The sequence below is a fragment of the Vigna radiata genome, chromosome 7, assembly GCF_000741045.1.
Source record: "Vigna radiata var. radiata cultivar VC1973A chromosome 7, Vradiata_ver6, whole genome shotgun sequence".
Classification (NCBI taxonomy): Eukaryota; Viridiplantae; Streptophyta; class Magnoliopsida; order Fabales; family Fabaceae; genus Vigna; species Vigna radiata.
In genome coordinates this window covers 31,753,000-31,779,687 of record NC_028357.1, presented here as the reverse complement: position 1 = coordinate 31,779,687, position 26,688 = coordinate 31,753,000, and the positions used below count along the sequence as shown (strand labels likewise).

At 28.8% G+C, this 26,688-nt stretch overlaps 1 protein-coding gene across 1 annotated transcript; it reads left to right on the top strand.

Annotated features, from left to right (window-relative positions):
• Positions 1 to 12,524: 12,524 nt before the first annotated feature.
• On the top strand, positions 12,525 to 20,125 carry LOC106768854 (FAM10 family protein At4g22670). Its single transcript, XM_014654215.2, has 11 exons — positions 12,525 to 12,793; positions 12,893 to 12,932; positions 13,030 to 13,173; positions 13,272 to 13,359; positions 17,298 to 17,378; positions 17,478 to 17,542; positions 18,144 to 18,284; positions 18,499 to 18,615; positions 18,713 to 18,964; positions 19,096 to 19,153; positions 19,762 to 20,125. The coding sequence occupies exons 1-11, from the start codon at positions 12,684 to 12,686 to the stop codon at positions 19,857 to 19,859; spliced, it is 1,194 nt and encodes a 397-aa protein (XP_014509701.1). The 5' UTR covers positions 12,525 to 12,683; the 3' UTR covers positions 19,860 to 20,125.
• Positions 20,126 to 26,688: the final 6,563 nt, after the last annotated feature.

Below are 26,688 nucleotides of genomic sequence, written 5' to 3'. Positions count from 1 at the left end.
TATATATATATATATATATATATATATATATATATATATATATATATTGATTTTTTAAGTTGGTACATTTTAATAATGTGTATCGGGTTATAGTAGACAAATATACTCTCATATATTATGAATTTTAAGTTTTAAAATAAGAGTATCTGAATAACTTTCATTCTCAAAACTTTAAAAAAGAAAAAACACCCAAACCCTTATTCACCTTCCTTGTTCCTCTGAATCATTTCTCTTTTATATCTCTCACTCTTCCCCCAAACCTTTACTCACCTTCCTTATTCCTCCCAATCATTTCTCTTTTATATCTCTTACTCTTCTTTATCATCTCATGGTAGATCTAACTGAAAAAAAATTAGAAATACTCGTCGTTAAACAATTTACCTTTGTAACATCGTATCTTAAAAAACCTCAAGTCAATTACCAATTCCTTCTTATGTTATTATGTTTGTGAAAATTAGATAAGACAAAAATTATAAAATGAAAACTCATTATAAAATCATTTTTTTAAATGGTTTAACAATGAGTGTTTCTAATTTTTTTCCAAGCCAATTACCAATTCCTTTAATGTCATTATGCTTGTGAAAATTAGATAAGACAAAAAATATAAAAGGAAAACTCATTATAAAATCATTTTTCTAAGAATTTGTTTAATAGGGAGTGTTTCTTATTTTTTTCCAGGCCAATGATCAATTCCTTCCTATGTTATTATGCTTGTGAAAATTAGATAAAATTAGATAAGACAAAAAATATAAAATGAAAATTCATTATAAAATTAAGACAAAAATTATAAAATGAAAACTCATTATAAAATCATTTTTTTTGCAAGAAATTGTTTAACGTGTTTCTGATTTTTCGATTGGAGTTATAGTAAAGATGAGATGACAGAGTAAAGGTTGGAGTGAGAAAGATGGAAGAGAAAAGATTGAGAGGAACGAGGAACGTACATAAGGCTTTGGGTTTCTTGTTTTTTTTTTTTTTTAAGTTTTGAGAATGAAAATTATTCAAATACCTCTCACTTTAAAATTTAGAATTCATAATATATGAGGATATATTTGTCTAGTATAACTCGGTAAACATCGTTAAAATGTATTAATTAAAAAATATACATACGCACGTTAACAAACTCCATATATATATATATATATATATGGAGAGAAAATTTTTAATTATATATAATTAAAAGAATATAAAAACAAAAAAATAATAATAATACAAAATTACATAACCATTTTTGCACCATACACGGAACACACACTATAAACAAACGCGATATTTCTCTAACACTAAAATTTGTTTAGGTAAGATGAATGGACCCTGTTTTCTGAATTTGATTGTTAATCATAGCCTAAATTAAAGGAATGCGTGTTTGACTTTTTCCTTTATTTTTAATTCTGAATATATTTTTAAACTTGGCTATTCTTTTTTATCGGATTTATATAGATCATGAATCTTGTATTTATATAATCTTAAATATAGTAACTATTTTGACGGTGTTTATATAATATTTAAATATTTTAAATATTACAAATGTTATGTGTAATTAATTATAGTTTTTTATGTTCAGCTTATTAGTATGCTAATTAACTATTACAGATATTCTGTTATATATAATTAGTATTTCTAATTATAATTATTTTAATTTTTTTCTCATTAATAATTTTACTTTGTTAATTTGTATAACTTTTTTTGTTATTGTAATTCAAATTATATTGTTATAATTCTTCTAAGAAGTTCTATATTGTAAAACTTTTATTGTTTTAATTTCTATTCTTAGTTCATATTGATATGATGTAGTGTTTTTTGGATTTATGATAATTAATAAATATATTTTATTTGAATTTTATTTCAAATTCAATTCGTAAAAATTGTTCACAACAATTTTCAAAGTTCACATTCTTCTTTAAATAAAATATTATCTTTTGTTTTGAATACATCTTTTATTTTGCGTTTAAGATTTCAATTGTGGTCCATCAATCAAATTCTAAAAATAGATCTTAAATAGTCTTAAAATACTTTATTAATAGATTATATTACATGCTATCAACAATATAAATAATATATTTATAATATAATAAATAACATTGTTTATATATATATATATATATATATATATATATAATTATTTTTTATTTTGAAAGGTTTCCTTGATAAATAGAAGTAATGATTATAATAAACAAAATTACTTTGAATATATATATTTATCTTAACAAAAGTTATCATGTGTTCACGATTTACTTAAAAAATATGGATTCTTCGATTAATTTTTTTTTTTTAATTTATTTTCGACATTTATTTCACAGCTCAAAAGTTTTACATTCGGGTTGATTATTGAGTTTTATTTTTGTCATGAAAATAATTACAAATATGATAAAAATATTATTTAATATTATTTCCATTAGAATAGGAAACACTACTAATATCAAATTAACATGATTTTAAATTTTTTAAAATTAATATATTGGATATTTTTTTTTATCTTTTAAACTTCTGAAGTATTTCAATTCAATTAAATTTTCTAAGAGTGATTTCATATATTTAAAACGTATTGTAACAAGAACAAAATCTTTGATTAGTGTGTGTAAAACTATTTGAGGAAAAATTGACAAATACATTTTATTTTAATGGAGATTGAACTTTAACTATAAATAAGAATTATTATTATAAATAGGAAAATATTTGAAGATTAAATCTTATGACTTAATTAAATTTATTTCAAGTGATATTTTATAATATTTTAACTCTTATTATTCATATATTTGTATTCTTTATTATTATTATTATTATTATTATTATTATTATTATTATATTAGTAAGGTATGGTAACTTCATGTTTATTTAGTATCATTATTTTTATTTTATTATTGATGTTTTTATAACATTGTTTTCATTTATTTATTGTTATTATTTATCTATTTAGCAACAAATGATACTGGAAAAATATACACAATTTTTTATATACAAATGCATAACTAGAAGAAAATATACTACGATTTCACATAAAATATTAGAGATATTATAACTTTAAATATATATATATATATATATATATATATATATATATATATATATTATTGAAATTTAAATAGGTTGAAGATAAAAGATTAGGAATATTTAAAATAAACAAAATTGTTATACAAATCAAATTTTCAAGAGGGATATTTGCATTTTTCTTTTGTTTTCTCCATTCTTCTTTCATACATTGGGAGAATTTTTTTGTGTGATCGGATAATTTTTTTCATAATGAATTTGTTTTGTGATAACTTCTTTGAGATATTCTCTAGATTACATGCAAAAGTCATATATAAATTTATGTTTATACTTTTAAAGTTTCTAAAATAAATTTATTTTGCATTCAAGGAAGCTTAACATGCATTCTTAAGTGAGGACACTGGTTTTTTCATTCAGCGAGGAATGTCCATTTATGCAAGTGGATGGTGCAATCTTCCAATTGAATTTTATCCCTTGTTTGGAGAAGAATCATCATGAGGAGTGTTTAAAAATGTTCTAACATATTTTTCTAAGAGCATCAAGATTTTATGTTCAAGTAATGACTTGGTTATCTGTTCTATGGCAAGTGAGAATGAAGTAAACATTTTTATTATCAACCCAACAACATAATCTTACTTACCTATTCTAACTCATGAGCACTTTCAAAATAATAGTTTTTATTATCATAAGATTGATTTTGTATGTGATTTTGATTGTAATATTATGATGTATCACCTTATTGATAATTTAGATGAGTGGTGTTCAGATTTTAACTCCAAAGTGTGTAAAGAGGGAGTGTGGAAAGCAAAAGAAAGATTTTTCACTGGTGGTAGAAATTTAAGATTTGATATATTTATGCATCACATAGAAGTTATTCACTATAAGTTCGTTTTCATTATTTAACAAGAAACAACTCTTATTTTAGACTCTACATCATGTCATACAATTTTGAGGATAATAAATCAAGACTGTTGAAAGTGCCAAAAGAAACAAAAAAGAGTTTTCATGACAAAAGTTATGAAATAGACATTTTCAAATGGAAAAAAATGACTAATCAGAGCAATCTATTTGTTTGATGAGATTGAGAAAGGAAATATTTCCTGTAAGAATTTTGACAAAGTATAAAACAAGTTTGTTGAAAAAGATTTTGAAGATAAGATTGAAAGTAATTAGACTTTTGGAGAATGATCCTTCTCAAATAACACTAAAAAGTTTTTTAATATTAAATGGAAAACTTAGTGTTATGCTACACATAACAATGTTTATATATGGGTTGAGTCATAAAATAATTCATAAATTTTGAAATCATAAGGCTGGGTTCAATTATTTGCGCTTCATTCTTTACGAGGATAATTTATATATATATATATATATATATATATATATATATATATATATATATATATATATATATATATTGAAACAAAAATTTATCTCTATTTATTCATGTGTGATAGTTTTAATTTTTTTTTCTCATTAATAATATCACATTGTTAATTTATATAACGTTTTTTGTAATTTTAGTTCAAATTATATTGTTATAATTTTTTAAGGAGTTCAATTTTATATAACTTCTTTGTTTTAATTTTGAATTTATTATTGGTTCATATTAATATGATGTAATGTTTTTTTTTTTCTATGTCACGTTTGTGTTTATCTAAATTTTATTTCAACTTGTTGATCAAAATATTCCAAGTTCACATTCTTCTTTAAATAAAATATTATATTTTATTTTGAATATATCTTTTTTTTTTTCGTTTGAGATTTCAATTTTATTGCATTGTTATCATTCTCCATCAATCAAATTCTAAAAATGGATGTTAACAGACAAATTATTCTGAAAATTATGTTTATCATATAATGCTACTTTTGCCAACTGAGTACGTTTATTAAATTAAAGAGGCTATTAAATAACACTCATGTAACAGAATAAATAACGGCTAAAAAATAAAAGTGCCTACAAAGTAGACATAATTTATGCAGTAACAGAAAGTGTTTATATGAAGCATTATTATGCAGAATAAAAGATCTCTTCAGTAGATCTAGATCCAGGTGATCTTGAGGTGACGTAATTGGGAAATGTTGAAGTTGAGGAGAACTGATTCTTTTACACACGAGCGGAGAGGATAATATACACAATATCTTAGGTAATTGGAGTCTATAATAGTTATTCTGATTTCAGTAATCTTACAAATTCAAGCACCGAAAGGAAATTCCTATAAGTAGCTATGAACATTAAAGGTAAGTTTCTTTCGTATTATCTCTACAAGTAGCCAAACATGTCTTTTAACAGTTATCCAATTTAAATTCTTCTGCTTAGACACACCACTAAAATTTAGATATCAATGGAGGATTTTGAATTTTATTTTACATAGAAATTGAAATTTCCTAATTGTTTGGTTATGTCTGAAACTCACGATATATATGAAAGACAAAAGATTCAGCGTACCCGTGAACATGTATCTTTCAGAAGCATAAAAGAAAAATTTAAAAAGTCTAAGTTTTACAAAGTTATGTACAAAGAAGAAGAATGAACAGTTTCAATGAAAATTTCCCTATCTTTTTTTTTTCAAAAATAAGAAATTCCACTCTATTTTGCCAGTGTTTAAAAAAGTCACTGTCGACGTATCAATGTGGAACATCATTGTACTTTTAACTTAATTCAACAAATTTAAGACAAAATTCAATTACATCAACTTTTCACCCATAGAAATCAAATAAGAATAAAATTAAGTGAAAGATCAATTTAAAACAAAAACAAAAAATAAAAAAATAAAAACCTCAAAAATGATTTAATCTATTTTTAATTATTATAAAAACTGTATTATGAATTTATGATGACCATAAATATAAAATCTCTTAAATATAAAAACACAATTCTTAAATATAAGTTTACTATAAGATATCCCTGTTGTAGGTGGTCCCATTGTAATTCTGCTCGATGCTAGCTAATGTTGTCTATCTTACACAAAGATGACTAAGATAGGACTCCTTACAGTGTGTTTNGAATAAACAAAGGTTCTTTAGTTGAGTGTGCTTTGAACACACGTATAATAGGTAATAGATCTTGTACAAAACAAAGGAGGCATATTGTTTAGTTAGTAGTGTTACCCATATAATATAATGAGCTTGGCCGTTCATTATTTATTTCTGTCGTTGACTCTTAGTTTTGTTCAAGGAATTCTGAAAGTGCAACCTTTTGTTATGCGTAAACGGGCATGAACTGCATAGCTCAACGCTATTGTAAAGAGCTGTGTGAGTGTTTTTTTTTTTTTTGAATAATCTTTCAACATTTTTTTACATTGTTAAAAACTCAGTTCTTTATTATTGGTCTTGCTTACTTTTTTTTATGAATGATAAAGTAACATATAATTACATTTATTCATTTGACATATACTACAAAATTAAAATGGTAATAAAAAAATAAATTATGTAAAATTACTTTTTTTGTGAATAATCTTTCAACATTTTTTTTTTCCGAAACCCATCGTTAACTATTAGATGAATTTCATTTCATGTGTTATAAAATAGGTTCACTCTGTATTCAATACGACTTATATAAATTTATTCATAGTTAGGGTTAGTGAGTGTTAGTCAGATACATTTATAATTTTACATTATTTTGTGCATATAATTTTATTGGTGAAATGATTCTTTAGAAGCAACTTTCCAAACCTAGAAGAAACCTAGAAGACAGACAGAGAATAATTTCTTAATTGTGACTCTTGGTTAATATGTCTGTGTAGGTTACTAGAATAATTATTACTAATATATAAACTAAACAATCCACAACTCAATTCAATTATGAAAAGATCCTTTTTAATATTAATATATGAATATTAAACTCTCCTATAACTTGAACGAGTCTTGGAATTCAGTAATATGAGTAGAAAAATTATTCATGTTTAAGTTGTTCTTCTACAATTTCTGAATTATATATACGCTTTTCTCTACATCTATTCTATACGTTTCTGCTATGTTCTGTAAATGTATTGCCTTGTCTTGCTAAAGCACTTACACATGCATGGTAATGTGATGAATGTTTTTAATGCGCACTGAAAGTTGTTCAAAAAGGGAGAAACATTAATATTGCCATTTATACGTTAGTTAACTTTTACTTTCAACGATCCCCGTTTTTTTGTTAGAAGTTGCAGTTTCTCAAAAAAAAATTTCTCTTATTTTTTGAAAATTGAATCAATCGAGTAATTTATGTTAATTAAGTAATAACGCCCTTAAATAGGATGGACCATTTGTGGTTTTTTTTAAATATTTTTTTAATTATTTTTATTTTTAAAAAAATAACAATAAAAATTTGTCATGTATAAAACCGACATTGTATCATGTGACAATGATAGTATAACATGGTTGTAATAATGTCACGTGTCACTGTCATATCACGTGTTTATACCTTAGAATTAAAATTAAAACATATGTGTTGTTTTCCCCAACAGAACCCTTTTGTAAAAGTATTTTTACAATTTTTTCTATAAAATTTAATAAAAGGTAATTGAACCAATCCTTTCTTATTCATGTCAGCATTTCATATGTAGGTTATTATATTGGCAATAATGTCCTTCTCCATGATAAACGGTTAGATTCGAGAAAAATATAGTAATTAAAAAATAAAATGATCTTAAGATTGGGTATTATTGTTTGGTAATTGGTGTTTGATGTTTAGGTATTTCTTAGTATTATAATTGTTATGTTAATTATTTGATGTTATTATTAATTAAGTGCAACACGTGATTGGTATGTTGTTAATTTAGTGATTTGTGTGTGTGTGCGATATTATCAATGTGATGTGTTGACTTATTGATAGAATAATAGTTTATGATTGAATGGGTGTGGGTTCGATTATAGGGAGAAAGAGAGTTAAAGGAAACCTTTTTTTTTATTTATATTTTACTTAGGGGAAAATGATCTTTTACCTTTATTAATTGGTGTAGAAATTAAATAAAGTGATGTAAGAAGTAAAATCATGCAAATTAAATTAAATAAAATAAAAAGATAAGGGTTGAGTGTGGGATAGAGAAAAAAAGGAGATGTAGATAGATTTGGATTTATAAATATATTATTACAAGTGAAGGGCTATTAGAGATATGGTTTCGGTGATTTATAAATACTAAGATATAGGAAAAGGGGGCATTTGTTTAAAAACCCTAGAAACCTTACATCAAAGATAGAAACAAAGAGAAAGAGAGAGAAGAAAGACATTTTTGGGAGAAAAGAGAAAGAGTTGCAGCAAACTTTAGTGCAAATGGAGATTTGTGGTGTTTTTGGAATGTAGATAAAGCCCTAGTATTGGTCGAGGTATGGGAAAACTTACCTTTGTTTGTTGTACGCTATGTGTTCTTGATTTTCTTGCATGTAAATCCTTGTTTTGACACACGTTTAGGTGATTGTGATTATGATTTTGTGTTGTTATTGTTGAGCAAGAGTTTGTGTATGCATGAGGATAGGGTTTATATCATGTTTGTGATGGGTTTTTCCTATAAAAGTATGTATATATATTGATAATATATCATGTTATTGTTGGGTTATCCCATGATAATATATTGATGTTAAGGGAGGACATATGTATGTTGTTTGGGGGTTTTACCACACAAATATATGTTGTAAAAAGTGGTATGATAATCATATGCAGTATGTTAGGTTTGTTTGGATTACAATATGCATAATGGTTGATTTTGGATGATTCAAGTGATGTAATGTATGTATTAAGGTTTGTTCATAAAGGTATATAAGATTTGAATGCATGCATGATGTTTTAGATACGTTTCCTCGTGATCTAGGATTGATGTGTATGTGTTTTGAACACTTGAATTCTATCCAAGATGTGGTTTGATTCAAAAATAATTGATTATCATTGTTATGATCGATTATTTTCCCATTGGATTTGATTTTTGTCTTGGGAATACTCAATTATCCTTTCATATGTGAAGAATCTGAAAATTTTTCATGTTAGAACCACTGGAATAATGATTACCTTAAATGATAATCAATTGTCATATTATGTTGGTTTAATTGTGAAATTCTCGGAAATAATCGATTATCACTTATGATAATTGATTACCCTAGTGCATTTTTGTTATAAATAGTGAATTTGAGGAAGAATAGACGTTGACCAAGCTTGAGGAGTTGTAGAACATGGTGATTATTATAGAAGGAGATAAGTGGTTATGTTTAGGGTCAACTTTGGCTTGTGGTTGAGATTTGAGCATCAGTGAGCGCTGGAGTGTACCTGAGTGTATGGTTGATGAGCATAAGAGCGAGGGATACATATAGTTGTTGTACTTAGTAAATTTCGAATTTATTTGCGGATAGGTGCTTCCTTTTGCCTTGAGCGTAAAGGAAGGGTTGTTCGGATATTGAACCTTCCTTGTGTGGGGGTGATGGTGTTTTCCTTATCCTTATGTGGCAGGGAATACATGTTCCTTAACTAGATTACAAGACTACTTGAGTAGATCTGTAGGGAGGCTACAAATGGTCTGTAGAAGTGACAACAGGCGGGTGAAGTAGGGTACACGAGTGAGACTGATTCTTTCCACTAAGGTGTTTATGGTATTGTGAGTGCTCATGGTGGTGTTCATGATTGGGTTAATCATAATGGAGGTACACATGTTAACGATCATACTGATGATGAAGCTTCAGGGGAATGTTATGTTGATAGTGATGATATCATATGGTATAGTTAACATAGGTGTTTATGAATTGATAGATTGCGGCTAGGTGTGTGATGTTTGAGGATCGAAGATTGAAGATAAAAGACCGAATAATCTAAAATAATTGATGTGTTTATGTTAGAGGTTTAGGAAGTCGTTTGAGATTACTTTTATGTATAAGGTGTGTGATTATGGTTGATATAATTAACATGTATGTATTTTGTTTTATTATTGTTTTATCGGTAGCTTTACCGCATACATGTTTGTTTGTGTGCTTGTGAATGAAATTATCGATGATGATCATATACTGTGTTATACATGACCTGATGTGCAAATGTTTTGGAGGCATGATAGACTCGAGAGATGAGGGGAGAAAGACTTGAGATTTTCATTTAAAGTTATTGTGTTTTAATTTTAAGATAATGTAATTGAAGATATTTTATTTCCATCGTTATTTTTATTATCTTTCTAATAATGTAATTGGACAAGACTTTTGAAACTATTATGTTTTGAATTAATGATGATGTTTAATTGTTGAGGTTTTTGAAAAATACGTTCGTGCTATAAGAAAAATTTTAAATATTCGTGTTTTTTTTGTAAACATGTGGCATCCAAAAAATTCGGGTGTTACAAAACAAAAAATATTGTTGCCTCTTACTTTTTATATAATCAACATACTCCTTACATGAAATGATATTTTTTATTTATGTATTTTTTATCTATAGATAGATATTTATAACTCATTAACTAAGTTCATTGAAATTTATATTATGATTAACATTGACTATTGTAAAATAAAAAATTCAAAAAATCGAATAAAAGAAGATATTCAACTAAAGTAAAGAGAAAATATAAATAAACTTAATATTGATAAAAATATTTAAGAAAAATATCATTTTTAATAAAAATATTTGTATAACATTTATGTACAAATTAAATTTTGTTTTAATTTGGGAAAGAACGAAATTGTTTAATTTTAAAAAACATTAGTACTGAATTCAAACAAAATAAAAATGTGAGGACAAAATTGAGATTATTGTAGTGACACATGACTCTATCACTGTTACGCTGCACTATCATTGCCACGTGACACAATATCAGTTTGACACGTGACAAATTATTTTACTTTTTTGTGAATATTTAAAAAAATTAAAAAATATTAAAGAAAACAAAGAAAGATTTCATAAGTGTAAACAAAATATTGACCATAGTGAATTTGAAATGAAAATCCAATAGTATATTAAAAAAAAAAATATTCTTTCATGTTTAAAAAAAATATGGACTAAATCTAGACCATAAAGCTTTTTTTAGACATTTTGGTCTTATAAATCTTTTTAGTAAGGATATTTTTAGTTTTTGTGTATTTATTTGAGTTAAAGTTAAGGAAGATATTTTTTTAACAACTTTTTTTATAATTTTTTTATAATACATACGTGATGAATTGTGATTTTCTTCCTTTTAAATATTTTTTAAAATAAATTTAAACGAACTAATAAAATAATGATATATAATTTATTATAAAAAAATTGTTAAATATGTAAAGGTCCTAAAACTTAAAAGAATTTGGTTAAAAGGATGTAAGTTTTGTTTTCTCTTTTTTTTTTTTAACCGCTAGTCTTTGAATAATGATTAGTTTTGTATTTATTCTAAATATAGTGAATTTACACTTGAGATGATGTATCGTATAGATATATGTAGATGATGTATTATTTAGTTTAATACTTAAATGATAGAAAAATGATATTTTAACACCATTTTTTTACACTATTTTGATACTGCACACGTGTTAAAATGTGATTGGACGATTTCAAATTAAAAAAATTGAGACAGGGATATGTTTGGAAGAAAAAAACCAAAATTTGTTTTTTAATTTGAAATCGTCCAACCACATTTTGACACGTGTGCAGTGTCAAAATAGTGGCAAAAAATGGTGTTAAAATTTTATTTTCCTAAATGATATATAGTCTAATGTCGAAACTTTAGACAATATTTGAATTATACCCAAAACTCAGGTTTATTTTTAAGTTAATATTTAAAATAAAGAGTTTAATGACTTTTTATGTTATGTATTTTTTATTTAAAACAATTACAGACTCTTTATAAATTGTGAACTGATAGATGAATGTTCAACACTAAAATTTTAAATATTATTTTAGTGTTCATTCTACCTTAATATTAAATGTATTTGTCGTAAGTACTCAAAAGCTACTTTATTTATGGACATCCTTATCCAACTTTACCTTTATATTGACAAAACTATGCTTTACATAGAACTAATAAAAATTGATCTATTACTATCTTAAAAATGTATTCCATAAAATTAAGTTAGATTGTAAGATTAAACTTCTAATTTTCGTTAATTAAATTAGAATATATCTATAATCATTTTTTAAAAATAAATTCAACGCGAACTAAATCATCATACACACACATATCTTTATTTGTAAAATTACCTGATAATTCATCCTCAAATCAGTAAATATTTACGAAATCGATACATTTTCATGAAAATATGATTTAAATTATGTCTTCCCATTATAACATTTCTCTTTAAGTTTATTAATCATGAATCAGTATAAACATTTCTAATTGAGTATAAACCATGAATATTTAATACTCTAGTTTAATTTACCACTGTAACAATTGTACAATTTTAATTTAGATTTATTACATGATTTACAAAAATAATAATAAAATTATAATAAAGGTAAACAACTAATGAAAAAGTAGTGTTTATTATACTCATTAAGTTTAAATTGAAAGTAATTTTGAACTATTAGTACGAAATAGATATTATATATATTCTCTAAATCCATCGAATTGAATATTCCCAAATCCAATTCTGGGTGGGAGTGTGTAAAGCGTTAAGAACTATAATAGCCCCAGTAATTAGAGGTAACACCTATCGAATGGAAGCTACTAGAAGCCCAATCCGTCAAGAAAAGTCTAGACCCGTCATGTAAGTAACTCAGTCGCCTCGGTTACAATAAAAGCCGAAGAAAGCACTCCGCCGCGCTCACACAGAGAAAGAAAATGGACGCATCCAAACTCAATCAATTGAAGCATTTCATCGAACAGTGCAAGTCCAACCCTTCCCTCCTCGCCGATCCTTCACTTTCTTTCTTCCGCGACTACCTCGAAAGGTGAATAAGTTCAATTCGATCATCATTCGTATTAGCGTCTTCCAAACCACTCTTCTATTAAGTTACTAACTTTGTGTTCTTTTTGATTATTCCTCCCAGTCTCGGCGCCAAGCTTCCCGAATCTGCATACTCTAAATCGGTACCCTAGCGTTACTTGCCGCTACTTTTTTAATTTTCGCGCGTTGTGTGTGAATAATCCTTACGTAATATGTGATGCTTTGTGTTGCGTACGGTAGAGGGACGTGGAGAGCGATGACGACATAGAGGATGTTGCGGAGGAGCAAGAGAAGGTGGAAGAAGTAGAGGAAGATGAAATAATTGAATCCGATGTTGAGCTCGAGGGTGAAACATGCGAGCCTGATGATGATCCGCCGCAGAAGGTTTTATTTTGTTTAACTTTTAGAATAAACATAGTTAATTTAGTTGATTTTGGTTGCATTTGGGATTTTTGTTAAGGAAAATGTGTGTCACTTTTCAGATGGGAGACCCCTCTGTTGAGGTCACTGAAGAGAGTCGCGACGCATCGCAGGTGGCAAAAGTTAAAGCCATGGAAGCTATTTCTGAAGGTATCCTTCATTGTACAGTGTATAATGCTGATGCATTTATGTGATTAATTTATTTGTTTTTACATTGGAATTGTTGGGTATAACAATGCCCAAGAAATGGAATTACAAACGTGGTAAAGAAGACAACTGGTCGTACGTATCAGTATCAAATATTCTTTGAAGGGACAAAAAGTAATTTGTTTTTACATAGTGATTGTTGGGTAGTGTACACAAGCAATACGCAAGAAATGAAATTACAAACGCAATAAGGAAGGCAACTGGTCGTATGTATTTGTCAATGATTCTTTGAAGGGACGAAAAACAATTCTATACCATATGGTATATAGCAACTTTTTAATGGCTTGGGTTCTGAATTCCTGTTGATGGTTAGTGATAGGTCAACCGGCATTTATAGAAACATTCAAGACAGGTTCTTGAATGACTTTTATTAAGAACCAAACTGTTCTGTAAATGTAACAGGATTACAACAATGTTCTTCCAACACAAAGCTCTTTCGAGAGGACCTTAACTCTCCCCCAAAACCCTTTTCCTCCAAAACTCTCGAAAAAACCGCTAACAACAGCCTCTCCCAGACTATATATAACAGTATGTTATACACAACAGGAGGTTATAACTGTCTCCTTTATTTATTTCTTCTAGTATAAACCATCCCACTGAACCTATCAGTACCCCGCCCAAGAAGTTTCATCTTGTCCTCAAGGTGAAAATTTGGAAACTCTAGGATAGAAGCAGAAGACTCCCAACTGTTCTCAATCTTCGGAAGTTTTTGCCATTTGAACAACACTTCTAATGCAAATGTAGAATTAATGCATGTATCTTGCAACTGTTCTGGAATGACTTCCAACATATATTCTTCAGATAGCATTGGGGTAAGGGTTGAGAGGAAACATCTTTAAGTGCTGACTTGAGCAATGAAACAAGAAAGATTGGATGAATGCCACCGTGTTCTGGTAAGAGCAACTTGTTAGTGACTTGGCCAATGCGTTCCACCACCTAATAAGGACCATAATAGCGAGGACTTAATTTTTCATTAGGTTTCCTTGCTAAGGATTTGAATCTATATGGTCGGATCTTTAGAAAAACCCAATCTCCTTCATTATAAACCACATCCTTCCTGTGCTTGTTGGCTTGAAGCCTATTCTGGTCTTGTGCTTTGCACAAGTTATCTTTTAATGCTTTTAAAATCACATCTTGTTCTTCTTGCATCTGATTTACGTTTTTGTGCCTTTCAAAACTAGAGGGGGATCATGTCCATATAAGCCTTGAATGGCCTCATCTGAGAAGCTCCACAATCCAGCATAGCAATCACCTTCTCTTCCCCTGTGTCCTCAAACTTTCATGATTTCTTGGTAGTCAATCCAGCCAAAGTAAACATGGACAGTTGTAAAATTTGCTCACTTGCATTGCCCTTCGGCAATTCCTACATACCTCCCAATAAGTCATCCGTATCTACTCCCTCTTCTTCAGTAACTAACAACATGTGGAATTGTTTATTGTGGCAGACATGGGCTGGACCAAACTTCTCATCACATCTGAAACACAATCCTTTCTTAATTTTGTCCTGCATTTCTTCATCAGTCAAGCATCTAAAGGATGATCCTCTATTTCATTGTGAACCCTGGTTTCTCCCAACCAAATTGTTTATGCCTCCTACTTCATTTCCTTTTTCCGTAGCAGCCACTTGAGAATTTCCCTCTCGCCCAAAAGTTCTAGTCATCCAATTAGATTTAGATATTGTCACAGCCTTATTGTCGATAGAACCCTTTCCTTTGGATAAAACTTTAATTTTATCTTCAACCATTTGGGCTGTCATCATCAGGTAAGCCAAATTTGAAGGTTTATACAGCTTGACTTCAGCCTTGATCTCATCCTTTAACCCATTCAAGAATATCTGATTAAGATACTCTTGATTCATTCCTTTTAACAACCTTGAATATTGCTACATAATATTCTACATTTCTTGTTTGTTTCAACGCCAGCAAAACTTGAAAAGGATTTCTCAACATATTTGGCTGAAAACGTTGCACCACTGCTATCTTGAAAGATTCCTAAGTGGGATATTGGTTGCAAGATTCCCACCATTGAAACCAATTTAAAGCTTTTCCCTCCAAGGCCACCATCATTGCTTGCATTCTTTCAACCTCGGAGACTTCTTGCAAACGAAGATATCTGTCCAATCTATTAGTCCAGCCAAAAGCATCTTCCCTTATAAAGATTGATATATCTAATTTGTGCCACCTTGAACTGGCATTTACTTTGCTGTCTTGATCTTTTTCAACAATCTTTTGGGTCGAAAAATCAACATTGTTAGACCTAGGTGTTAAGGTGATATTTTCCTCCACTCTTGATAATCCACTAATCAAATTCTTGATTCTTTGAAGACGTTCCGTTTTTAGTCTATCACATCTATCTTCTTGAGTCATGTGTTCCAGATAGGGATGATAAACAAAAATACCCATATCTACGGATAAAATACACAATGCATAGTTGGTATCCATGGTATTTCTTATATGTAGATAATAGATAATGGATATTTTAATACTGGTTTATAAATAGGTCAATAAATGGGTCAGGTGTGGAGGTGTGGATATCATACTATGATATCCATTACCCACAAGAAATTAAAATTAAAATTAAATTTAATTATAAAAAAATAATTTATATTTTTATTAGGTTAAATTTATTTAAATTTAAATTTATATTTAATTTGGTCTATATTATATTTTATTATTTTTTTTGTAATTTCATCCCTAGTTCAAGACTTTCTAATTTGGATTCCATTATGGTCTTAACCATACGCGTTCAACACAACTACCACAGGTCCAAGAAGGAAGCTCTGAATACCTTTTGATAGGCAAAGCAAAATTTACAGAAACATTCAAGACAGGTTCTTGAATGACTTTTATTAAGAACCAAACTGTTCTGTCAATGTGACAGGATTGCAACAATGTTCCTCCAACACATAATTCGAGAGGACCTTAACTCTCTACCAAAACCCTTTTCCTCCAAAACTCCTAAAAAAACCACTAACAACAGGCTCTCACAAGACTATATATAATAGTCAGTTATACACAACAGGAGGTTATAACTCCCTCCTATATTTATTTGTCCTGGTATAAACCATCCCACTGAACCTATTAGTTAGGTAAGCAGGAAGGAACCCTGTCGGGTTCATGGATGAAAGCTTAGTTATATGGTACAATGAAGATTGTATAATTGTGTGGTTCGTAAGATGTAACTGACATCATTTGTATTGTGTCTGGATCCACCTATGAAGCTAGATGCATCGTTTCTTTAGTTATTCCTAATTTTTTTTAAACCAATGCTATGACATGGAGTTTCATGCACTACATTGTCATTTTAAGTTTCTGTGACCTCTTACCGGCTAATAATTACTAACTCTTCTCAAAGTACTTAGGTAAACAGATCACTACACAATGATCATGTATTGTGCACTGTCACATTCTGATATTAGTCTTCTCATCAAAGAGCAGCATTTCAAATTCTGTGTGGTGTGGGGAAGCGCCTTCCCTACCTTATAATGTGGCACCCTAGATAACATAACATGTGGTCGTTGTGTCAATGGATGATTCTACACTCCATTCTTCAAGCACATTTTACCATATTCCCTTTATCAAACCTGACTCTGACATTTAGGAATTGATGTATGAGAAACAAATGCAAAACAACGATGATAATAGGAAAACAATTTAGTAACTCGCCTCTGTTCTTGATTTTTGAATGGATAAAAAGATTTTATTAACAAAATATGCTACATCTTTTGAACAGCTGAAGTTACAAATTCCCCCACTAATCTTACTGGGAAGTACCCCAATTTTAAACATATATGAAGTGTTTAGGCTATTCTCTCTGGTGGTATTGTTTTAAACGGTAATGGTGGTAACGGTAATCAGAAATTATTTGACTATGTAACGCAGGTAAGCTGGAGGAGGCAGCTCAGAGCTTAACGGAAGCAATTTTACTCAATCCTACCTCTGCCATAATGTATGCAACTAGAGGTATAACTTGATATAATTGTCTAGTTAAACATTCCCTAGTTGTTTATTTTTATCATTAAGATAAGGATTCATTCTTAATAGTTTATAAATTATTTACAGCTACTGTTTACATCAAAATGAAGAAACCCAATGCTGCAATCCGTGATGCAAATGCTGCTTTGGAGGTTATATTCTCCCCCTCTGTAGCTTAGGCTGACAAGCTTACATTCTTGCTTGTATTAATAGACCTGTGAATAACTGTAAATGTTTAATTTTTTTGTTGCATTATTTTCTGGAGGAACAATGCTCTAAATTAAACTTGTCTCAAATGTGAGCTAGAATATATCCCTCTAAGATACATAACGGTTTAAGATCTTGATTCTTTTCAATCAAATTATTGGTATACACCTACTTGCTTAATTGACTTACTCTTTTGGGGTGACCTTTTTCCCATATAAAATACATGATTTTTTGAATATAGAGGATCTAAGCATTTTTTTTTATCAAGGCCTGAACTTGTTTGGGGAGCTCTGAAAACTAAAATTTTCTTGTATGTTACAAATTAAGTATGATCCTTCTAAAATTGTCCTGTATGCACTCCTGGCTATTTTTTCTTTATCCTGCTTCCTCTTTTGCATATGATATGACAACTGGATTTTATGGATTTCAATAACATATCCCTGTTCTTCTATGGACCATATTCTTATATTTCCCTCGCAGTACTGGTAATACTAGTGTGTATCTCACCTGTACGCAAGGATTTTTATTTTGTATTGTTTTTCCCAGATTAATCCCGATTCTGCTAAAGGATACAAGTCACGTGGCATTGCACGAGCAATGCTTGGTCAATGGGAAGAAGCTGCAAAGGATCTTCATGTGGCTTCAAAGTTGGACTACGATGAGGAAATAAACGCTGTACTTAAAAAGGTTAGCTGTCTTGACACTTCATATCATTGATCTTCCATTGATAACAATACAGTAGTTACGCCTCTAGTATACAGCCAGTGCAATCTGTTGTTTATTTATACTGCGGGATAATATCCATGTAAAAGTCATAAGTTTCTTGTAATTATACCTTTATGATATATTGTTCGTATCCTTGAAATTTATTTTATCTCATAAAAAACATTGATATTCCCAGGTGGAGCCAAATGCTCACAAAATTGAGGAACACCGTCGTAAATATGAAAGGCTGCATAAAGAAAGAGAGGAGAAAAGAAAGGAGCGAGAGAGGCAACGCCGTCGTGCTGAAGCTCAGGTTCCCAATTTTGATTTATGCCAAAAACACAGGACATGCAACAAATTGGAATATCCATATAATTTAATTGTTAATAATTTGCTGTGTATTTTTCTAGGCTGCATATGAGAAAGCTAAAAAGCAAGAGCAATCATCTTCCAGTAGAAATCCTGGAGGCATGCCTGGTGGGTTTCCTGGGGGCATGCCAGGAGGCTTCCCAGGTGCTGGGGGCATGCCAGGAGGTTTCCCAGGTGCAGGGGGCATGCCTGGAGGCTTCCCAGGTGCAGGAGGCATGCCTGGAGGCTTCCCAGGTGCAGGCGGCATGCCTGGAGGGGTGCCAGGAAATGTTGATTTTAGCAAGATCTTGAATGTAAGTAAATCTGGACTTTGGATATTGTGCACCTTTAAGGTGCTCTACGAAAAATGTTCTCAACCTAATCAACATTCAACTACCTGCTTATTCTTGTCTTGATGTTGAATGTTCCTTGACGCATTTCTCAGGATCCTGATCTGATGACGGCATTTAGTGATCCAGAGGTCATGGCTGCTCTTCAAGACGGTAATTCTCAGTTCTATTGTTTGGTTCCATCCTTTTTCTGTTATAGTTCATTTACATTTTTTAATGTCATGTGCTTATCTTTGCATGTTTAGTTTTTTGCATTTAAGTTCTCAATAATTACTTTTTCATATGATTTGGATGGGATTTGCCGATTGTTTGTAGTGGATAGGACTGAGAAATATACAGTTCCCTGCTCTCCCCTTCTTATTCACGCATTAGGTATTTCCTATCTTGTTCGGGCACTAAGACTAAATGAAATTGCTTGACTTGGCTATGGGTTGTGGGGCTGGGGCTGGGTACAGGTTATATAAATGTGAAAACAATTAACTTTTTCTATCCTTTACATTTGAATTCACAAGAAACTTCCCTGTCAGTCAGTATTTTTCATATCCATATTAGTATAACCAGCTCAGGAAATGTCAAGTTCGATGAGAAGTTGGATGATGACCCTGTTAGGCAAACTATGTTAAATTGTACCCATTTTTACTTATTGCGTTCATGTTTTAGAGATGGATGTGCAGAAAACATTTGATTTGCTGGTTATTAACTCTAATTTCTCCTCTCTTTTTTTTATTTTTTTTTTATTTTTTTTATTTGGCTTGGTGCAGTTATGAAGAACCCTGCTAATTTGGCCAAGCATCAAGCAAATCCTAAGGTGGCTCCTGTAATTGCGAAAATGATGAGCAAATTTGGAGGTCCCAAGTGAACACTTTTAGATGTTTATTTGAGATCTCAACATTCCAGGCCTCAGCCATCGGGAATTTGAAGTTTATTGACATTGCATTTTTCATTTTAACAAAATTATCAAACTTTTTACAGTTTGTACGGCCTGTTTCCGTAGGTGCTGAGTTCCTGTTGGTAGCCATCTTTACTTGTCAACAATGTAATATTTATTTTCCTGAGTGAATTTGATTGTCTAAAGTTGATACATTTGCATTTCAGGAGAATAAATTAGTTTCTTTGCTTCGTTTACACCAGGCAGTTTGAGCGTCCTTCATCGGTAGAGATAGGTGGACAGTTGCTACTCTCAAAATTATAAACATAATATTAATCAAATTAAATGGGAAGTCATCTATCACATTTTGTTCTAATTGTCTAGATGAATTTTAATCAACCATTCCTAGAGCTCAACGTCCACTGTGGACGTGAATCTGTCTAGCATCAAATCGAAGCAGTTGTGTCTGAATTGCAATTGTTAATAATGGATAATGCAATCGCTCAAATAACTGTATGGGTAATGATTATGAATAATGCAGTCTCAATAAGAGATTTTTTACAGATGAACGTAGTTTCTTCATATCACCACTTCAATGCAATCAATTGGATGTGTTAGTGGAATCCCTTCTCTGTTCTACGTAATAATTTTTACCCTATTCTTGTCAAATCATGAGGCTCTTGTCCCATCTATTTGAACTTTTCATTTAAAAGCCCTTTTAATGGACAAGTCTTTACTTTTTAAATTTACAAGTTATTTTAATTTTGAAATTTGAAATAAAAAATTTGGAAGCAAAGTAAAAATTGTATGACTCTTATATTTCCTTTACTCAACAGATGGTTCAAAAGTGGGGAGAAAGAGTTAAGTGTGGAAAATTAGAACGAAAGAAGTTTTAGGTCTTTCTTTCTTTTTCTTTTTTAACGAAAAGCGGCTTTCTTTTCTTTTTCCTTTTTTTTAACCTTTTACAAATTATTTCCTTAAAAATGTTAGTTCAGACACTAAATAAAGACGTGTTATTTTCCTTTCTATATATATTTGTCCATTTTTATTCACATATCCAATTTAAAAACTCAAATATTATTCATATTTATTTTTATATTCAATTAATGAAAAATTTTCTATCAATATGAAATTGAATTTGAATAATATTTAAGAGAAATAGTTTATTTAGTGTGATATTGAAAAGATGGAAGGATGAATGTATTTGCATGAAGTTCCGTGGTTCTGGTACTCGAAGTTGGAGCTGTTTTAGGGGAAAATTGATGGGTGAAATGTAGAGGTTTTGAAGTTATAACAGTGGAAAAGCTGAAAGTAAGTTTGAAAAGAGAGTTTGAAGTGGTGTCATCTCACAGGTAAAGCGTCTAACTCAAACTGGATGAACCCTATTCTATTCTCTAACTTCTTTAAGTCTATAACAAATTAATAATTTATTATGGACAGGGTTTTGCCGCTCCACTTCAGTAATTTGCAAGCAAATCTAACACTTTCTTTTTTCTTTCAAGACTCTAATTTCTTCAAATCACTTTTATATGCTTCAAAAACTTATTCTTAGGATTAATATTCAACTACAAGTCAAGATTTGCAATCACAAAATATTGCTACTTTTTGTAATTTATATATCATATGAATGAGCTTCAACAGTAATATTTTGTTAATTAATTCTATATATGTTCAAAAATTTTGAACTATAATTTTTTTTATTATTATGGAACTTCAATCTGGTGTTATGCATCTCTCTTGGTTATAGGGATGTAGGAATCTGATGAAAGTGAAGGCTGAGACAATATGTGTTGAATTTGGAAAGTTGTCGGACTGTGAAGGAAATTTTTGTTGGAGCTGCATAGGAGATGTTGTAGGTCAATTGTAGATTATCAATCAGACATTGACATAGGGTGTCAGTTATCTCTTGTGATTACTTCAAGAATTCTGAGCATCAACTTTTATGTATGCTGCAACACAGAAAAGGAATTTTTTACACATTACTCCAATTTCCCCTTTAAACAACAACTTTTGATACCAGTTTTAAATTATGGAGTATGAGGTTCATATGCTATATTTTTTTGAAAAAAAAAATTATTGATAACTTATAAAATAAGTAATGTTCTCAAAATAGTTACCTGATCCAATTCAGTCCAATCCACTATCGATTAGTCACTTAGTGAGTTAATTTAATCTGATTCATTTATTAGCAAGTAAAAAAAAATTCAAACTCGATCTGATCCACTACGGGTTGGTAGGTTAAATGATTTGACTTACTAACTAACTTAATTACAAGTTTTTTTTAATTCAAAAAAATTGTATTTTTTTATAATTCAATTTTAAATAATTTCTCTCTAAAATGATGTTAAACTTCAAAGACACTTCAAAATAAAAAATTAACATAATCCAAAAGCAAACATACTTTTCTTTATTATAAATTATAATACAATAAAAAAAGTTAACTAATAATATTAAAACACAAAATAGAAAATAACTAAATTAAACTAGGTGGGTTGGTGAAACCCGTTAAAAATTGACCCATATAAAAATTTTCGTTTTTTTTAAACCTAACCTGTCTTGAACCATAGTGGTGGACCAGATTGGTATGCGGGTTGTAATCCATTTTGACATCCTTAAAAATAAGTAAGTGTAAAATGAAAAAACTAAATATTCATGTATCATCACACATACTATAAAATAAGAAGACCAATATCATAAAATAAGAGTTTAAGATAGGAAATGTTTTTTTTTTTTTTTATATATTTCTTATTTGAAGACAACCTACACTAAGTATAAAATATTTTCTTTTTATGTTACATGATTGAAAATTGATTTACTATTGTTCCGGTATGAGGTCGAGTCACTTAATCCTTACACAATTTCTCTATACAACTGGTTGGTCTTCTGCATGTTCACTTCCTTCAGTCATGTTCTCCTAAAGCCAATCGTCCTTTTCTCCATCCCTTTTAAGCTGAGTCCGTCCGGAAGGGTAACTGCCAAAGGTTCTCCGATGCAAAAGTTAATATAACATCGGTTTGGTAAAATGTGAATTGTATTAAATGTGCAATTAATGGATCCGTTTACCTCTCACCTTTGACCTCTATTTATATTGTTGGTTATGAATCTTGGATTAAGGAAACCTTAATCAGGGTCCAATCACAGTCCAATAACTCTTAATTCCCTTTTACCTTAATCACATTTGGTAACCTATCGATCACGACCCGTTTCGTCTGTCACGACCGTTCGGTCTTCTATTGTTTGGAAACCGTCTGTCCTGTCCGTCCGGGATATCCGATATAACTATATTCTATATTGCAAATGATTTAAATTTTATAAAATGATATATATATATATATATATATATATATATATTTAAAGTGTTTATTATACAGAGGTATTCAAATTATATCTAATAAATAAAATTTGGCATGTTGTACTAACTATATGAACAGTTGTTTTATGGTCTTTTAGTATTTCTTGCACCTCTTAATAATATTTTTTTTTTTACAACAAAAATAAAAAAATTAAATACTAATAATATTTCAATCTTAACTTCTTAAATTTATATATAATTACATAATAGTTTTCCCTTTATCTAAATAGTATTTTAAATTTCGAAACATAATTATAAAACGTCTTAAAGACTAATTTATTTAAATTTAAATTACAAATCTTTAAACATATTTTGTAAAGGTAACATAACTAAAAATAAAATTAACATATGCGTGGAGATTAGAAAACAAAAGATATTTGTAAGGACGATAAATAAATAAAATTTAAATAAATATATTTTTCGCCCTTGTCTATGCCTTTTTTTCCTTTTTATTTTCTTTCACGTCTAAATTGTAATGGTTTGAACACTATAACTTTAAACTTTATGAACTATATCCGAGATATCTCTAAAATGTTGAGTTGCATATAACAAACTATTAGAGCTATAGAAGAGTTTCGGATTTTAGAGCCAGCTCAATTCAATATGAATTCAAAGGAGATTGAGTTAGAAAATTTAAAGCTTTATCAATTTTAAGTCAAAATTAACTCCACTCACATAAATTATTCAAACGGCTCCATATCAGGTTATAAGTGAATTAATGTATTTAATATTTAAAATAAAGTAATAATATATATATATATATATATATATATATATATATATATATTATTAATAGAAAAATGTCAATAAATATTTTGTATATAATAATCCATCTAAATCGTTAATTTATATCATATGGGACTTCAATGTTTTTTTTTTACTTCAAGATATAATGTTACTTCCTATCCTATAAAATTTATAATATTCAAAGCTTGGTTTTCTAGGTATAAGTACAAATCATTACATTTTTCTATGAAGTTAAACTTGAACAAGATTCTTATTTCTAGATTTTTCTATGAATATAGTATATCTTTGTATAATAATATTTATGTGTTTTTTACTTGAATTGTACATAAACTTACTAACCACAATTAGAGCATAAGTTATATTTAGTTTAATAGATACATCAATCTCTTTAAAGTTTTTAGTATCTCCTCTTGTTAGTTAAAATTTGATCTCTTTAATACACAACTTAAGTTTCTCTTCAATTGGAGAATTTGTTAGCTTGCATATTGTCAAACCAGTTTCATTCAATAAATTTATCGTAATACTTTCACTTAGAGGAAAAGTACGTGATTTTGACCTTGAGGCCTCAATTCCAAGAAAGTACCTCAAAGGCTCAAGATATTTCGTTTCGAATTCCTTTGTCAAGTAATATTTCAATGTCTTTCGTTCTTCTACATTGAATGAAAAAGTAGCTAAGTAATAGTAGAGTAGGAATACAATATTGTAAGGTTAGAGAGAGATGTTATTATTGTAAATACTATGTCTAGATGCTGTTGGATTTGTATTATAAGATTCTGCTTCATGAGTAGTTGATTTCTGTGTGATAGTATTAATGAAACATTAATTTCTTATGTTTTTTTATGCAATTTATTTTTTAGATGTTTATGTTTTCTATTCATATGATTTATGCTTAATGTTTGTCATGGAGTATGTCATGATCTAGTTGTTAGAATATATGCTTTGAACTAACTAAATCAAACCAAATAGTGCAAGCTTTATGGATAAAATAGTATATTTAACTCTTATTGTTAGTATTAAACAAATCTTTGTATTAATGAATTGAACAAACTATTTAAGACTTAGATGATGACTAAACAAGAAATTTGTATGTTCCTTATAAAATAAGAAAAGAAATACTCATCATCAAATGACTAACAAAAATGTCTACCAAATGTGGAATTATATCTAGTTATGTCATCCAAAGAAAAACTACATAAATGAGAGCAAATATTTAAGATTGAATTTTCGTGGAATTAAAAATTAATTCCAGCTCTCCATAATATTTAGTTAAATTTATATTATTTTGTTTGAAGTGAATGTCCTTTGATTACCTATAAGTAATCACTTCTATCATCATAAAATGATTTTGACAAAACATTTCTAAAAAGAGCATTGGATATCAACAACCATCTTTTCAGTATTTGGTTTTCAACATACTATTTTTCATATTCCTCGTTTTTTTAGTTGGAGGCTTTACCTTTCTATCAATGTTGTTGGACAATTTTTTCTTTTTGCCATGTACGTGACCATATGTCATAGTTGAATTCATTTAAAATGATACATGTATTATATATCCTTTTAGATTGAACTACCACTAAAATCTGAGAAATATTTTGCCCTCATAATATTTTATTCCTATAAATCAAGACTAAATTAAATAAATTTTAATTATACAATATTTTGTATTTCTATATAAACTTATAATTTAACTAATCAAATATCTTCAAATTTGAGTTTTACTTCAATGAATTAAAATAATAAACACACTAAATTTATGTGATTAAACTATGGGATTTTAAATAAAATAATTAAACTATACACTTAGAGACAAAATAATATAGATGAAAAACATTCACATTAAGTTAGTACTAATTTGATTTTAAATTTCATCCTATTTTATATATTACATCATGAAAAAAATATATATAAAAAATAAAGTAATACTCAAACATTAATATATTAAGAAAAAAATTATATTACTACTTATACCGTATATATTATGAGTAATAATATCATGACATACTTTTACATTCATTTGACACATAATACAAGGATAAAATGGTCTAAAAAGTGGAAAGTTTTGTAGTTTTTCAAGAAAGAAGAGAGAAAAAAAAGTAAATAAGAATAGTGTCAAATGAATGTAAAAAATTTAGGTTTGTCAAAGAATCATTTTTCATATATTATATGTGTTGTGCAATCAAATTTGGAGTTTCATCCCAATAAGATACATTGAGATTTAATATCACCAAGATAAAATTTCAGTATGATTAATAACACAAACAATTCATATGATATGTGTTTGAGTTTTTGTCTACTATATTAATACGGAAAAGCAAATAAAAGAAAAAACACAAAAAATAGCATATTGATATTCTTTGTTACTTATGAAATATCTTTTTTTTTTTTATTGTTGTCCTTACACATATGTGATTTTCTACATTTTAGTTCTTGTATTTGTTAAGTCTCTCTGTTAATGTTACTTTTACTTTAATATGACATTATTGTAACATCAGCATGATATATTATCGGTGACAATTCTTTTAACATAAATTAATTAACAACAGAGTCTAAAATTAATACTTTTAAAATTACGGGAAAGCAATCCACAAAAGTACAATTACCAAAAACAAAAGAACACCACTACCAGAAATATAGGTGCCTTACTTTATAAGAGACTTTTGAAGTCTGATTTAACCTCTCTCTCTCTCTCTCTCTCTCTCTCTCTCTCTCTCTCTCTCTCTC

Coding starts and splice junctions, on each gene's coding strand:
- LOC106768854 (XM_014654215.2), top strand. CDS start 12,684: ATGGACGCATCCAAACTCAATCAATTGAAGCATTTCATCGAACAGTGC. Junction 13,360..17,297: donor CATGGAAGCTATTTCTGAAG/GTATCCTTCATT, acceptor TATGTAACGCAG/GTAAGCTGGAGGAGGCAGCT. Junction 17,543..18,143: donor ATGCAAATGCTGCTTTGGAG/GTTATATTCTCC, acceptor TGTTTTTCCCAG/ATTAATCCCGATTCTGCTAA.